A 15,806-nucleotide genomic window follows, 5' to 3' on the forward strand; every position below is an offset into this window, starting at 1 on the left:
AGGTAGGACTGTTCCAGTTTAGCCTGAGTACCAACCTCCGTAGTGACCGCTGGCTCAAAAGAATTCGTTTGCTAACCACGGAGTCTGACCCTGCGTGTATCCGTAACGGCTGTTAGTCAGATATTCGTTCCGATTTTGAACGAGCTCGCTGATTGGCCCCATTCGTCTAAGCTCCTCCCCATGCCACACTGTTCTTCGTAACGGGTAGGTTCTGAGAACTGTTGCCATGGCGATTCTTTCAAAACTGGACCCGAACAGGGCAATAGAGACACCTTGGAACGAAAAATGGCACCGAACGCAGCTCGAATTCCCCTCATTACGTGATAATGAGACAGCCGTTACGGATACGCGCAGGGTCAGACTCCGTGGTTAGCAAGCGAATTCTTCTGAGCCAGCGGTCACTACGGAGGTTGGTACTCAGGCTAGTTCCAGTTTAGACCGCTCTTCATTGTTGAATTCCATTTCACTCAACTGTCATGGTGGGTTTGTGTGAAACCCAACAACTTTGATCGAAGGTCCTTGAAAGTGTATGTCTACGGTTTGAGGTTGCCTACTTGCTGCTGGAGATGCTTTAGGTTCTGTACCGGCGGTATCAGCAACATGGCAAGCCAGGGAGGCAGACATTTTCCCAACAAGCTACGGCAGTTCGACCCGAGCAAGCCACCGCCACTGGTGTGTTCGTCTGTTTGTATGTGACAAAAAATATTACACGCCTTGCATGTTACTTTTTGTTAGATATTTTGGGGTCTCACTTGATCAGCAAATATTGTGTAAATGCAGTTTAAAACGTTAAACAGCAATGATTTGATTTCAGAGTTTGTCTCAGATGCTGCAATTGTATGTGTGAAGCAATAAAACCATTGTAGTTGAAAGAGGGGGCGTGGCCGCGTGGTCCTGTGATTAACAGGGGTGTAAAGTTCTCTCCAAGCAGAGGTTGGTGGGGCAGTCACCGTTTTATCATGTGCCCCGTTTTTTTGTCCGCTAGCCCCAATAACCTCTGCTTGGAGAGTAGTATAAAGCAATGCGTGACAGCTGGAAACCTTTTAAGCTGGGATTAGATTATGGTGCTGGTAGTCAATGATTTTTTTCACAACTTAACTCAAAACTATCCACTGGTCCGACCTTGAGTTTATGCTAGGCTATTATTTGTTTTGTTTTTTTCATGTACATATTGCTACCGGTTTTTAAATTTTTAGCTGTGGAATATTGAAATAGCTCAGAATAAGTAGCTTGTCAAGATACAATGTACGTCGAAGTAATAACATTGGTTTGTTTGTTTATTTATTTCACCAAGTCCAGTAGACTAGTATAAACAGCAGTTGTCATGAATTTTGTACCTTAGACTGATCTTAAAAAGCTAGGTTACAGTGTCATTTTCCCCATTCATTCATTCATCCATTTAACCACCCTCCATCCATCCATCCATCCATCCATCTATCCATCCAACCACCATCCATCCAGCCACCATCCATCCATCCATCCACCATCCATCCATTCATTTGGATACTAGTATTCATTTCTTTCATTCACCATATGTAGATAAGCAAAGATGTGATCCTCCACCGCACTGCATCAGTCATTCAGGACATCTGCAGTAAACTGTCGGCAAACTTTGCCAACTCCAAAGGCGGTCTGTACTTGGGGTGTGCGGGAGTGGCGTACGCCCTCTGGCACGTGGCGGAGTCAGGGAACTTCCCGGACAGAAAGGACGTGTATCTACAGAAGGCGAAGGAGTATATTGACGTGAACTACCAGTTCTTGGTTGGTCATGAGAACAGGAGCATGTTGTCGTCCTTCCTGCTTGGAAATGCAGGTAGGAAGAGGGAGGTCAGGATAGTTTCTGTGTATTTTTCCAAAATATTGAAAAGTGTTTCACGGACTCTGCCCAAGGATACTTCAAAGGCAAACTCCAAGAAATTTGCTTTGAGGGGGAATTTTCTAATAGAATAATACTATAAACATTTGAAGTTTGTGGTGATTTTGTTTCACAGTATTAGTAGAGAAAATTTAGTGTTCACGGTGGTTTTAAGCAAGGAGGTTTTGTCTGATTAAAACCTTGTTTTAAGTTTGTGGTGGAAACAGGGTGGTAGTTGGGCAGAAGACAAAACAAGACCACTGAGAACTGAAATACATTTACACTACAGTATACAATTACACCCTTAGAAAACCATAAACCATCATTATTGAGCCAAAGGACAAATCTAAGTCTCAACGTTGTATTATGAAATAGGATAGGAAGTTCTTTTTGAAAAGTCCTGACACAAAGTTTTGAAGAATAGAAATGCAAAGTTTGCAGATCATTGATTAAGTTTACATTTTCTCCAGGAGTGTATGTTGCTGGTGCCCTAATCTACAACTCCCTGGGTGACAAACAGAAGAGTACAGAGTTTGTACAGAAGTATGCAGAGCTGGCCCCCATCTGTCTGCCTGTCAACTTCCTCCGCGGTGGGTCGGACGATCTGTTCGTGGGCAGGGCGGGGTACCTGTGTGGGGTCATCGAACTCAGGCGAAGACTGGGGGTACAGGTAAGGAGAGAAAACAAATGAATACATTACATTGTTTCCAAAGGTTGAGGTCATATATTGTCTTATAACAGGACATTTTCTTTTAACTGGCAGGTCTCAAGAATCTTGATACTCGTACTAGTATCCATATATCTTGATCAGGGAACATTGAAAAAAACCTCTATACTTAGACACATGTTCCGGCTGAAATCTGAAACAATGTCTAGGCTCTAACGCAGACCCAATAACTTGGTGAATTGGCCAGAAATGAATCATACATTGTATTCAAATTTTATTTCAGGAAATCCGTTTGTTAAGCAATCATTTATGTATTATTGTCACTTATCGCATCATACCACATTTCAAGTGTACTTATTCTATTTTATACAGTATATTGTGATTTTATATTGCTCTCCCAAGAGAAGGAATATAGTACGAAAAAGAAAGAATGAATGAATAGATTGTCGTTAGTTTCTAACATATTTTCTATAGAAACTAGACATTTGTGCTTCATTGTAAATGTTTATCTGATTGTTTAATGGCATGTCAAGTCATATTCTTGACTAACTTATTTTTGATACCTACTAGGTGCTGCCCCAGACTGGTGATGTAGGTGTACATGCCTTATGTGCTGCCATGGTCCAGTCAGGACGGGAGTACTCTAAACAACACCACTCACCCTCCCCACTCATGTATGCCTACTATGGCACTGAGGTCCTGGGTATGTTTCTTTTTACATGCATGTATTCTCTTTCCACAGTTGTATGTACTGACATTGACAATATCACATAGTTCAAACTGCTGCTGAGGGTTAGAATTGACATAAAAGTATCTATGTCAAGATGTTAAGAGAAAGGAAAGAATTCTAGATTGACCTTATTGACACCAACAGATATAATTTTCTATGGCTATCTTTGCATGTTGGGTTACGGTTTTATCAGTTTTGTGGTCACTTTCTGGCATCCACATTAATATCATGCTGTCACACTTGCTTTGAAAATGTAATAACATGCTACATTATCTTTGCTTACATAACATTTTCTTTGGCCCAGAGCGGCTAGCATACCAAAAAAAAATCATTCCTTGAGAAGTTGTAATCTCTTGCTTAGAATGACGAGAATGAAAGTTGCAAACTTATAACGAGTAATATCTTTCCCCAACAATGTCTATCTCCAGGAGTGGCCCATGGCATGGCCGGTATCCTCCTGATGCTCCTGAGTTTCCCAGACTTCCTCCAGGCAAACCCTGACGCCGACCGTGACGTACACGGTGCGGTGGACTACATACTGTCGGTGGAGCGGGAAGGGAACTATCCGATGACTACAGACGAGGTCCACAGACCCAAGCCTCCAGAAGATGAGCTGGTCCACTGGTGCCATGGAGCACCGGGTAGGTACTAGTATTACTATATGCTATTTTATAAGGTTTTCAGGTGAAATCGAATAACAATGAATTTTCATGTCTAAAGTGATAAAAGCTACCATAAATGGTTGTCATAAAAATGACGTATGCATTTTGCCACTTTCCTGTTCATGACCACTCACTGACAGTTTGTGTTTTGGCTAGTCACTACAAATGTTATCAATTGAGGCCTCAGTCATGAGCGACGGCCGATGTTATTGAGATAAAAAAAGTATTTGAAAGACACACCTGTAAAGAGCACTCAATGTGTCTTCCCACAGGTGTGATTTACCTGTTGGCCCGAGCCTACCTGGTGTGGAGAGATGACAAGTACCTAAAGGCCTGCCTCAGGTGTGGTGAGCTGGTCTGGTCTCGTGGGCTCCTCAAGAAAGGTCCCGGCATCTGTCACGGCGTCGCCGGCAACGGCTACGTCTTCCTCCTCCTCTACCGCCTCACGGGCAAACCGATACACCTTCACCGCGCCGAACAGTTCCAGGAGTTCCTGTTCACGCAAGAGTTCCAGCAGGACTCTCAAACGCCGGACTGTCCGTACAGTCTGTATGAGGGCATGGCCGGTACCGTGTGCTTCATGAGTGATCTGGCGAATCCTGAAAAGGCGGCGTTTCCCTTCTCTGAAGTCTTCTAAAGTTGCTTCAAACATTGTATGCCAAACTGAAAGTATATAACTTAGATAAGCAATTGCATTTCAAAACATGCTGGCAATGTGAATGAATGAATGATTTTATTCGTAAGGAATATGTAAAGCATACTATTTTTACTTTGAAATCATATGTACCAAGTACATGTACAAGTAACATACTATGGTCATGTATACATAATATACCCACCCAAACTGTCAAACAGTTAGTGATATGTAATGATAGTTGTTAGCATGATGCCTGAATGTTTTAATTACCAAAGAAAAATGCTCTTGAGTTAAGATAAAGCGATGGTGCTTGTTTAGACCAAGGACATTATAATACCCTTGGTTAAACATTCTGGAAGTGTTTTTGTGTCTGGTTACCATATTGTTCTCTGGAACATTGAAAAATGACACCTTGAGGTCCCACTCGGTCGGATCCCCCTTCTCCGAGCCCGCCGAGAGCTCACTCTCCACGGCGCTCAAGAGGTGGCTTACCGAGAACTGATAATTATGCAGATTGGATTCTAATTTGCATTATAAGAGGACATTAATAACGCTGTGTTTAAGGTTCCGGGTCGTGACCCGGTGATCTGCCGGAAGTGCGTGGTCGTCACCCTGATTTCTGCCCGAGATTGCTTGGTGATGTCAGGCTTTCTATTTTGTATTCTGTATACACATAGTAGTAGGATTGGTCTGGACCAATCGTAGGGAATTACTCTGGAGGAAGCGACCTCTGACCTCCGCTCCTGCCATGCTCACAACGCGAAATCCGCCGTTCTGTACGGCCGGCTCGCTCGCCTCCCGTGTAATGTTCCGTCGTCTCCGAGCTCTCAAGCTTTCATGAAGCCCTTCAACCTCCCGCACGGCGTTCCCCAACTACCGAGGCACACCAGTCTGCAGGAAAACCTACCGGTTCCCGTCCTCGTTTGGCCCGACACAGACTCAGACAGCAGAGCCGTGGCGTGCAACTGCAGCAGCGTGCATGGACTCGCCAGAAACGTTGCCCACCTGGATTCGCAGTTCTAAGCGAGAGGCTCCACCTGTCCCTGAGTCTCTACACTGTTCGTAATCTTTGGCGGTGTCCTGCAGCGAGTTTTCTTCACCAGCCTGGGGCTGCACACCCGTTCCTGGCTGATCCTGAGTTTGTGCTACAAAAACGTCCAGACAGAGAGACTACAGCGATCGGAACGACAGCCCCCCTCCCCACTTCCCGCCATTGATGCGGGGTTTCCCGAGGCGGCCCGTGCTATTGGCAGCCATGTTTGTCCTCGCGAACCAAATAACTTTTCCACGACCTTCCACGAGCGGTCCTTCCTCATCGCACGTCCTTCTCCGTTTCCACCCGTACCTACACGGACTACAAGAATGCGATGTGCATCTACAGCAGCGTACTCAAGGCTCCCAGGAACCCCACTCCACGTCGATGCGCCGACTTCACTTTCCGGTCCGACTCGGAGTTCGCGTCAGCGTCCTGCAGCGAGATCGTCACCAGCCTGGGACTGCACCTACACCTGCAACTTCTCTTCTCAGAGTAGAGTAGAATAGTTTAGAGTAGTTTAGCAAAGCCATATTGACAGTGCATAGATAGACCAGCTCCAGCTGCGTGCCGAAGATCCCCAGTACCAGCCCACGCCCCACTTCACAGTACTAAGTTAGAGTCCTACGCCGACGTACCCTTTCCGGTTTGTCTCTACGCTGTTTGACAGTGCCCTGCCGGTGACGTCCTGCGGCGGGTTCTTCACCAGCCTTGGACTGTTTTTATGAACTGGAATATCTAGCTACTTTCTAACTTAGTTAGATTTAGCATGACCACTACAACTAACTACTTTTCCGCTACGCGGTTTGGGGCCCTCACTACCCTCGGCTTGGCCGTTGATGTCTCTGTACAACCAGTAAGCCTCCACCAAAGAGCAGTTTCACAGATTAAAGACATCACATGCCCCAAACCAAGTAGCTCTCTCCTTGTATTTTGTATGTGCACGTAAGTGTAATTATAGTAGGATAGGTCTGGACCAATCGTAGGGAATTACTCTGGAGGAAGCGACCCCTGACCTCCGCTCCTGCCATGCTCACAACGCGAAATCCGCTGTTCTGTACGGCCGGCTCGCTCGCCTCCCGTGTAATGTTACCACCATCCCGCCCTTGCTGCAATGTGATCTTATAAAATTGTTTAAACTGACCAACACTGTACGTAATACATTACAGTTTGTATTATGACCGCCAAGACCACAGTCTTTGGCCGTTGATGTCTCTGTACAACCAGTAAGCCTCCACTAAAGAGCAGTTTCACAGATTAAAGACATCACATGCCCCAAACCGCGTAGCTCTCTCCTTGTATTTTGTATGTGTACGTAAGTGTAATTTGTGACAAAGAAAAGCTGATATAATAGTCAAACAAAACGTCTAAAAAGACGTGCAAAACAAAGTTAAAGCCTAATCTCTGATTTGAAAGTAGTATTGCGGTACTTACAAGAAACCAATAGCATTTTGATAAAGCATAGAAGGCGACATATAAATTTCCTAGCTTCAGTGTTGAACTTAATCCAATTACTTCATTTCGACATTGAATTTGAACGACCGTAACTGGCTAACCTTTCAGCAAAATTTGATCAATTTTCTTTTAAAAGAACCCTTGTACCACGTAAAAGAGTTCAGTAACAAAGAACTTGAAAAATTTCCCAAAATAAAAGTTACACCGTGTTCCATGAACTATCTCACATCTTCATTCAGACATATAATATTTCTGCCCTCCCACACTCACACAAAACAACATAGATAATAGAAGTAAAGTAGTATTTACGGCAACAAAATAGGTTGTAGATTTTTAGAGATTACCTTAGGAAGATTTGCTATGAGACTGAAAGTAAGAAGGTGCCGCAGTAAGGTTGAAAATCGTGATGAAACCAACTGAAATCTGCGCGCAAACTAAATCTTTTCACTTTCCGCCATGATGGATTCTGCCACTATGCCTATAGGAGGATGAAATATTGAATAAAATGTTTCGATATCAATGCAAGCTTCTATCAAACACCAAGAAATGAAATAATAAAAATCTATAGATTTGAAAGCTAAGATATATATAGTTTCTTATTTTTTGACGTTTGAACTGTTAAAATCAAAATTTGTCACACTGCAAAATGAGTGGTATATTCGGGGATGAATGATTAAAAGTAGCGAAGTATTTGTAATCGCATTACACATGGCATATGCATAGTCTTCCTTTTGCTGAAATGTATGAAAAAATAAGATAAAGTTTATGACTAAAACTCCATTAAAGGATATTCAAGTTCTTTTTATACAAAACCTCTTTTGAATTGTCGACGTAGGTTAATATCTTATAGCAATTTTCTCATGAAAGATTTTGCCAAATACGCTGCTAGTTTTACGGCCAGGGTTTGGAAAGGCAAAACAACTTTGATTGAAGGTTCTTGAAAGTGTATGTCTTGTTTGAGGTTGCCTACTTGTTGTTGGAGATGCATACACTTCCACATCAATTGCTTTAGGTTCTGCATCGGTGGTATAAGCGACATGGCCAGCCGGGGAGGCAGACATTTTCCCAACAAGCTACGGCAGTTCGACCCGAGCAACCCACCGCCACTGGTGTGTTCGTCTGTTTGTGTGTGTGTGTGTGTGTGACAAGAAATAGTATACGCATTGCATGTCTGATATTTTTGGTCTCAATGAATCAGCAAATATTGTGTAATTGCAGTGCATTATGTTATAGTTTTAGACAGCAATTATGCGACTGCAGTGTTTGTCTCACAAAATGGCATTTGTGAAGCAATAATATCATTGCAGTTAAAAGAGGGGGCGTGGTCGTGTGATTGACAGAAATACGGCTGCCTTTCAGCTTCAAGCAAGGATAAATTTTTGGTGCTGGCAGAAAATAAACTCAAAACTACTTTTGGTCTAGCCCTTTGTAGTTTTATGTAGATAAGCCTGTTTTGCTTTCACATATACATTATACTAATGTTAGATAACGTTATGTCAAATAACAGTTCCCTAAGCAACTGGATATGATTTCCAAAATCATATCCAGTCGCTTAAGTAATTGTTACATGTATTTGGCGTACTACCTGGATATTTAACATGAATCGACATTATGTTAGGTTTTAACTATATAATTGATTTAACTCTGAAAGATAGCATGTCAAGATATATCAAACTTGACTCAAAGCTACAAGTAACAGTACTCTAGTCTTAGACTAGTCGTAACAAGCTATGTTATGGTGTACCTTTCCCATCTATCCATTGCATTGATCCATCATTCCATCTATTCTTAAAGACTATCATCATTTCATCTATTCCATCCATCCATTCTGGACCATCTGAATTTGATAGCATGTCTATATATATCAGGGCTCGAAATAGTGGGTGCATGTGCACCCAGTGCACCCAAAATTGGAGCTGTGCACCTAATTTTTGACTCTGGGTGCACTGGTGCACCTATATATTTTTGTAGCCTTTAGGGTTAAGGTACTATTGTACACTAGTATACAGAATATTCTTGAAATGTAAGTATAAAAAACAGCATGATAACTTTTTGCTGTACTTTATTTAATGTATTATTTGTTTGAAATTTTGAAGTTAGCTATAGAATAACAGATTGAAGTTCTTAAGAAAGGCAGCAGCGTTAAACTTTGTAATTATGTTCTGAAGAACATTCAACTTTATTTCATCTGGTGCACCCAGTGCACCTATTCCCAAAGATGAATTTCGAGCCCTGTATATTGAACTTGACTCAAAGCTACAAGTAGCAGTATTCTAGTCTTGGACTAGTCGTAAAAAGCTATGTTATAGTGTACTTTTTCCCATCTATCCATTGCGTTGATCCATCATTCCATCCATTCTTTCATCGTTCCATCTACATCATGTATTCCATCCATCCAACCATCAATAGATATCCATTCCTTTTCCAGATAAGCAAAGATGTGATCCTCCACCGTACTGCATCAGTCATTCAAGACATCAGCAGCAAGCTGTCAGCAAACTTCGCCAACTCGGACGGTGGTCTGTACGTGGGGTGTGCGGGAGTCGCGTACGCCCTCTGGTACGTGTCGGAGTCTGGGAACTTCCCGGACAGGAAGGACGCGTATCTACAGAAGGCGAAGGAGTATCTTGACGTGAACTTCCAGTTCTTGGTTCGCCATGAGGATAGGAGTATGTTGCCGTCCTTCCTGCTTGGAAATGCAGGTAGGGAGAGGGAGGTCAGAGAGTTTCTGCATATCTTTTGCTCAAAAACATCCAAGTGTGATCCTTCTTAAAAGTCACAGCTGTCCGGTCCAATTTCCGGGTGGAAAAAGCTGAGTGTCCGACTGTTGCTGCATATTGTTGTGCCCCGTAGCATCCAACAACCCTAGGAATTCTGCCCAAAGAGGTTTCAAAAGACAACCTCCTTGCTCTGACCAAGGGGAGTTTTTATAGTCTGAGTACCATCCTATTTAGTTAACTGGGGCTCCTGTACTCACTCCCTTGGAATGAGAAAGTATAAATACTCTTGTGAACTAAATAAGATGGCATCTAGGCTTTAGAGTTTTCAAAGGATAGTATACGTATACATTTCCATCCTCAAAAGACATAAACCATTTATAACCAAGGACAAATCAAAGTCCATCTAAAACTTGAGATTTGAAATCTCCGCCTTGCATGAAAAGGTACATGTAGGAAGCCCCTCGTTTCCCTTTGAAATGTCATGATGCAAACCTTAGCAGAAAAATGAATGCATTATTTTCGAAAGTGTGCAGGTTATCAACAAGTGGTTCTTTTTCTCCAGGAGTGTATGTTGCTGGTGCCCTAATCTACAACTCCCTGGGCGACAAACAGAAGAGTACAGAGTTTGTACAGAAGTACACGGAGCTGGCCCCCATCTGTCTTCCTGTCAACTTCCTACGCTGTGGGTCGGACGAGCTGTTCGTGGGCAGGGCGGGGTACCTGTGTGGGGTCATCGAACTCAGGCGAAGACTGGGGGTACAGGTAAGGAGATACAACAAAAAATGTATTACATTGTTTCCTAAGGCTGACAGGACATTTTCTTCGAACTCATATGTAGGTCTAAAGAATCTTGATACTAGTATCCATATACCATGGAGATTATCTCCCTATAACCTCCTTGCATATTATATACATTTCTTGATCAGGGCATATTGCAAAAAAACTCTACACTTAATTCTACACATGCACCTCAACCTTACAGTTACACATGTACAGTAATATGAAATATTAATTGAGATGAGGTAGTGGAAAAGTAGTAGATTTCTAAATGGTTTACAAACCACTGTGAAAAGTCAACATAATTCAGACTTAGTATGCACTTTAAGAATAAAGTTTCAAAGTTCAAAATTTTAGTTGATGGCTAGTAGGGCAACCTTAGCTGTAAGTATTTGCATGTTGGCAAACCAATAAATGAATAAGTAAATACATGTAAATGGATAAAAAGATTGAACTTAGTTTCTAAAATATTTTTTATTCAAACTAAACATTTGTGTTTCATATTGTAAATCATGATCTGATTGTTTTTCAAGGATATGTCAAACTGCCTTCTTAACTAATGTCTTTTTGTTACCTACCAGGTGCTGCCCCAGACTGGTGATGCAGGTGTTCATGCCTTATGTGCTGCCATGGTCCAGTCAGGACGGGAGTACTCTAAACAACACCACTCACCCTCCCCACTCATGTATGACTACTATGGCACGGAGTATCTTGGTATGTCTCTTTTTACTTGTACATGTATAGTGTATACAATATGAAATTCTCCACAGTTGTGTTATCAACTTGTCAAATATTTTAGGGTAAGAATTGCCATAATATTTGGCAGGATACTAAGAAAAGGGAGAGAATTTTAGATTTACTATTTATCAAGCTATTGGTACAAACAGTATCATTTTCTATAGCTATCTTTGCATGTTGGGTTTCGGTTTCATCAGTTATGTTGTCACTTTCTAGCTTCAGTATTATGCTGTCACACTTGCTTTGAAAATGTAATAACATTGAATGTATTTACAGTGTCTTTTTCTTTGTCCTATAGCTGCATGCATACCAAGTCAGAAAAATTATTCTCCTTCAAGATTGTAATCTCTTGTTTAAAGGCACCCAGATTATTTTATGAGGCTTGAAAACTGGAAATATTCTAGTTGCTGTAATCTTTATGAAACTGACATTTAATGCCACTGTTTACCACATTTGCGTGCGGATTTCGTATCAAAAGTTCTCAAAAGCTAAAACATAAGCTACATGGTGATCTTTTAGCTTCACGCGCTTAGTGTAAATAGACCGATACCATAGCCCCGCCCACCTCCGTCAAAACGTAGAAATGCAGAATTAAAACATGAACATGCAAATATTTGACGGACATGCAGTCACTCTCTCATTGGTCGAACTGCTAATTGTGATAGACAGTCAGCATCAGTCTATAAGGGCTTGGATTTTCTATCAGTTCTCACCACACAACGACATCGTATCTTTGCTCCTTTAATGTCGATATGTAATGGTATAGTGTTATTGAAACTTACTATGTGTAGGAATGACTAGAAATTTGAGTTTTTGTACTCAAGTTTCAAGCCTCATAAAATGCTCTGGATGCTTTTAAGAGAACTGCTTCAAATGAAATTAAAGTTGCTAACTTGCTCAACAATGTCTATCCCCAGGAGCGGCCCATGGCATGGCGGGTATCCTCCTGATGCTCCTGAGTTTCCCAGACTTCCTCCAGGCAAACCCTGACGCCAACCGCGACGTACGTGGTGCGGTGGACTACCTGCTGTCCGTGGAGCGGGAAGGGAACTATCCGCCCGCTACAGACGAGGTCCACAGACCCAGGCCTCCTGAACATGAGCTGGTCCACTGGTGCCATGGAGCGCCCGGTTCGTAATGGCTATGAATAGATTGTTTTATTAGTTGACTTCAAATGTTATTGAGATAAAAAAGGGCCAGAAATAGAGTTGGAAAGATCATGTGTTAATAAGTTAATAGTCATTCGTAGACTGTTATTAGGGTTTTTAGGTGCATTTGAATTACACGTGTATAGTTATAGAATGGGTTTCCAATCAAAGACTTTTTTCATGTCTAAAATGATCAAAAACTCTGGTTCAAGGTTTGCCATTACAAGGTTTGTTGTAACTCGTACACACTTTGTCACTTTCCTTTAACCAGTGTAACATAAGAATTTGTGTTTTGGCTAGTGACTACAAGTGCTATTCAGTTTGAGATCACAAAGGGCCATAGTGTAGAGCAGTGCCATGCGATTGGGTTGGCCACCATAGCTAAATAAAACAGAAATGAAAATAAATAAAGGGTTATGCACTTGGTTATGAATGATAAGAGTTTGAAAATAGCACCTATTGTGTGTTCCCACAGGTGTGATTTACCTGTTGGCCCGAGCCTACCTGGTTTGGAGGGATGACAAGTACCTACAGGCTTGCCTCAGGTGTGGTGAGCTGGTCTGGTTGCGTGGGCTCCTCAAGAAAGGTCCCGGCATCTGTCATGGCGTCGCCGGCAACGGCTACGTCTTCCTCCTCCTCTACCGCCTCACGGGCGAACCGATACACCTCCATCGCGCCGAACAGTTCCAGGAGTTCCTGTTCACGCAAGAGTTCCAGCAGGATTCGCGAACCCCGGACTGTCCGTACAGTCTGTACGAGGGAGTGGCGGGGACCGTTTGCTTCATGAGTGATCTGGCCAACCCAGAGAAGGCTGCGTTTCCCTTCTCCGAGGTCTTCTAAAGTTGCTTCAAACATGGAACAGTAAACCCAGACTGTCCGTACAGTCTGTACGAGGGCATAGCGAGGACTGTGTGCTTCATGAGCGATCTGGCCAACCCTTCTGAGGTCTTCTAAAGTTGCTTCAAGCATTATATACCAAAGTATATAACTTAAATAAGTGTTGCAGTTCAAAACATGCTAGCCATATGTATACTATTTTTACTTTGAAAACATATGTACCAAGTACAAGTAACGTATTACGTATACATAATATACTAGTATCCGCCCTAACTGTCAAACAGTTAGGGATATGTAAGAAAATGTCAGAATAGTTGTAAGCTTAAGCATGGTGCCTGAATGTTTTCATTACCAAAGAAAAATACAGAGTCAGGATAAAGCCATGACGCTTAGTTAAACTTACTGGAAGTGTTTTTGTGTATGGTTACCATAAACTCTGGAACATCAAAAAATGTGCTATTATGTCCTGTGAAGTTTATATAATGGTCAGTGTTTGAACTGGCTATTTAACATTTATTTTAACTTAATATGAAACTTTTTCATTTTTCTATATGTAGTGGCTGTTGAACAGCAATTTTTAGTTGTGCTAATAGCATATGAGCTGGACAAAAAAAAATTAGGATTTGAGTAGGACAAAGTACAACAACGCAGGACTGCAGTTGCTGGAAGTGAAACATCAAACATGTCAATCTGAGTGAGCAATGTAAGCAAAAAATAAGGATCATAGTCAACAACAACAAAAAAAGAATAAATAGGACAATATTGACAATTTTTGTTCGTTTTATTTCCAACATTTTAAGATTCGATGAGGGCAACCCCCACATGAATAGACACAGCATTTATAATAAGTGTTAGTTCAAGTTTTTGTTGGCATAAAAATAGTTTCTTTTTATCGAGTTGCATAAAAGTGGTCTTCAAATTTAAACTGTGTATGCCCTGTTCTATTTTCTTTAACTTACAGGCTACAGAATATAGCAGACAATCTAACCCTACTACTTACATAGATACTCCAACCTACAACTTTTCCTCATGAGTCCTTTGAGTGGTTGATTGAAACTTGTTTGCCTGTACAATAGAAAGAAAGTACAATGCTTGGTGCAATACCATCTATGTCACTAGAGGTCTCTGTTGCCTTACTGCAGTAGATTGTACCTCAGGACTGAACATGTGTTATCTTCAAAAGATAACCTCGTCCTGTCGTACATGTAGCTCCTTCTGCTTTCGGGATTTCTACTAATATAGTACTATGGTATGGGTCAATATGGTACACAACTTTAACAGTTACCACCCTGAATGTCAATAGCATAATAAAAATAATGTTAATTGCAGAATAAATACAAGTAAAAAGAATAACATTAACGTAAAAAATATATAATAGTTTGTGAGGTATATATGGCTATATGTACACTTAATGTTACATTCAGAAACTTGACTGCTAGAATACCACACAATACACTAACACTAGTATATCCTAATTCAAAGCAATAGCATGCAAACTACACTGAATAAAATGGCCTGGTATTGCTGTAGGCATTTGGAAAATGACATGCAAATTCACTGTGCCACAAACACTTGTCCGCTCAAAGCAGCGTCCCTCTTACGAATAAGACTGATCACCATAGCTACAGCTCTGTCAACAACATCACTGGATGCTTGACTATCTACGTACACACTGTAGATGACTACAGAATGTTTCATAGTTTCTTTAGCTATGTCCTGAGTAAACTTGAAGATGACAGGCATCGCTTCCAGCACAGGACTTTCTCCATACAGAACTAGAACCACCACTCGCCTATCCCCTATAGTTGTGCCATCCCAAACTTGGTTAACAGTGTCTCTGGTCTCATTCAAGTCACATGGAAAGCTCTTGGTGAGAATGAGTGTGGTCATGGTCGGACAGGTGGTTGCTAGTTTTTCCTGATCATTGAAGAGAACCACTTCTGAACTTAGTTGCTCCTGTAAACCCTTGTGTAGCCTCTGTAGTACTGGTAACTGTTGGTCAGACAACATCGCTATCTTCCTGCAATGTTCTTCCCTGAGAACTCCTTCGATTGCGTACAAGTCTTTTCTTAGAGTCACCTTCCAGAGGGAAGACGGTCCGAGAAGAAGCTTTGCCGAGACTCCGACATACTTCTGTACAAGATGGAGGCACTCGGTTCCGAAGTCCAAATCGTGGTTGCTGCACTTCTGATAGGCTTCCATGATGGCTGGATAACGAAAGGCTTGCGGCATCTCACTGGCTTGATACTGTGATCTGTCCAGGGTGTGGTCTAACATACTGTCGGTGTTAGTGGGTGATACCACTGTGGAAATGAGGGGGCGCACTGCTCCTGCTGCACCATGTTCCTTAGCAGCTAGAACAACTCTTTTAAGAAAGTCTTCTTCAATCAAGGGTCTGACGGCGTCATGTAAGACTACAACATCTGTACTACTACCTACAGCCTTTAGACCGTTCCAGATGGACCTATGTCTGGTAGGAGCTCCAGATACTACTGTAACCTTAGACCTGGTTGTTGGTAGGAACTGCTGTAAGATTTCTGACGTTTC

General features: G+C 42.0%; 3 protein-coding genes and 1 long non-coding RNA gene across 5 annotated transcripts in view; 2 read left to right on the plus strand and 2 right to left on the minus strand.

Annotated features, from left to right (window-relative positions):
* Nucleotides 1–15,806, minus strand: part of LOC136436720 (uncharacterized) — a 72,765-nt gene that overhangs the window by 54,994 nt on the left and 1,965 nt on the right. The gene's annotated exons all lie outside the window — the stretch shown is intronic.
* LOC136436674 (lanC-like protein 3) lies at nt 432–7,257 on the plus strand. Of its 2 annotated transcripts, none has more exons than XM_066430858.1 (6): nt 432–672; nt 1,540–1,813; nt 2,326–2,525; nt 3,093–3,225; nt 3,681–3,893; nt 4,187–7,257. In XM_066430858.1, the coding sequence occupies exons 1-6, from the start codon at nt 601–603 to the stop codon at nt 4,549–4,551; spliced, it is 1,257 nt and encodes a 418-aa protein (XP_066286955.1). In that variant the 5' UTR covers nt 432–600; the 3' UTR covers nt 4,552–7,257. The 2 variants fall into 2 exon arrangements, with proteins under 2 accessions (XP_066286955.1, XP_066286964.1); XM_066430867.1 differs by lacking the exon at nt 432–672 and adding an exon at nt 797–1,064.
* LOC136436666 (lanC-like protein 3) lies at nt 7,915–14,028 on the plus strand. Its single transcript, XM_066430847.1, has 6 exons — nt 7,915–8,148; nt 9,468–9,741; nt 10,322–10,521; nt 11,118–11,250; nt 12,192–12,404; nt 12,898–14,028. The coding sequence occupies exons 1-6, from the start codon at nt 7,987–7,989 to the stop codon at nt 13,260–13,262; spliced, it is 1,347 nt and encodes a 448-aa protein (XP_066286944.1). The 5' UTR covers nt 7,915–7,986; the 3' UTR covers nt 13,263–14,028.
* Nucleotides 14,022–15,800, minus strand: LOC136436700 (D-ribitol-5-phosphate cytidylyltransferase-like; the record flags this gene model as incomplete). Its single annotated transcript, XM_066430906.1, has 1 exon — nt 14,022–15,800. A coding segment is annotated over one exon (987 nt), but the record flags the coding sequence as incomplete, so codon positions are not given.

This window comes from Branchiostoma lanceolatum, chromosome 1, assembly GCF_035083965.1.
Source record: "Branchiostoma lanceolatum isolate klBraLanc5 chromosome 1, klBraLanc5.hap2, whole genome shotgun sequence".
In the NCBI taxonomy this organism is placed as follows: Eukaryota; Metazoa; Chordata; class Leptocardii; order Amphioxiformes; family Branchiostomatidae; genus Branchiostoma; species Branchiostoma lanceolatum.

Bases quoted from the DNA above. Each gene is read 5' to 3' on its own strand.
- LOC136436666 (XM_066430847.1), top strand. From the start codon at position 7,987: ATGTCTTGTTTGAGGTTGCCTACTTGTTGTTGGAGATGCATACACTTC. The intron at 8,149-9,467 runs GTGTGTTCGTCT...TTCCTTTTCCAG, and splicing joins CGAGCAACCCACCGCCACTG to ATAAGCAAAGATGTGATCCT. The intron at 11,251-12,191 runs GTATGTCTCTTT...GTCTATCCCCAG, and splicing joins CTATGGCACGGAGTATCTTG to GAGCGGCCCATGGCATGGCG.
- LOC136436674 (XM_066430858.1), top strand. From the start codon at position 601: ATGGCAAGCCAGGGAGGCAGACATTTTCCCAACAAGCTACGGCAGTTC. The intron at 2,526-3,092 runs GTAAGGAGAGAA...GATACCTACTAG, and splicing joins GGCGAAGACTGGGGGTACAG to GTGCTGCCCCAGACTGGTGA. The intron at 3,226-3,680 runs GTATGTTTCTTT...GTCTATCTCCAG, and splicing joins CTATGGCACTGAGGTCCTGG to GAGTGGCCCATGGCATGGCC.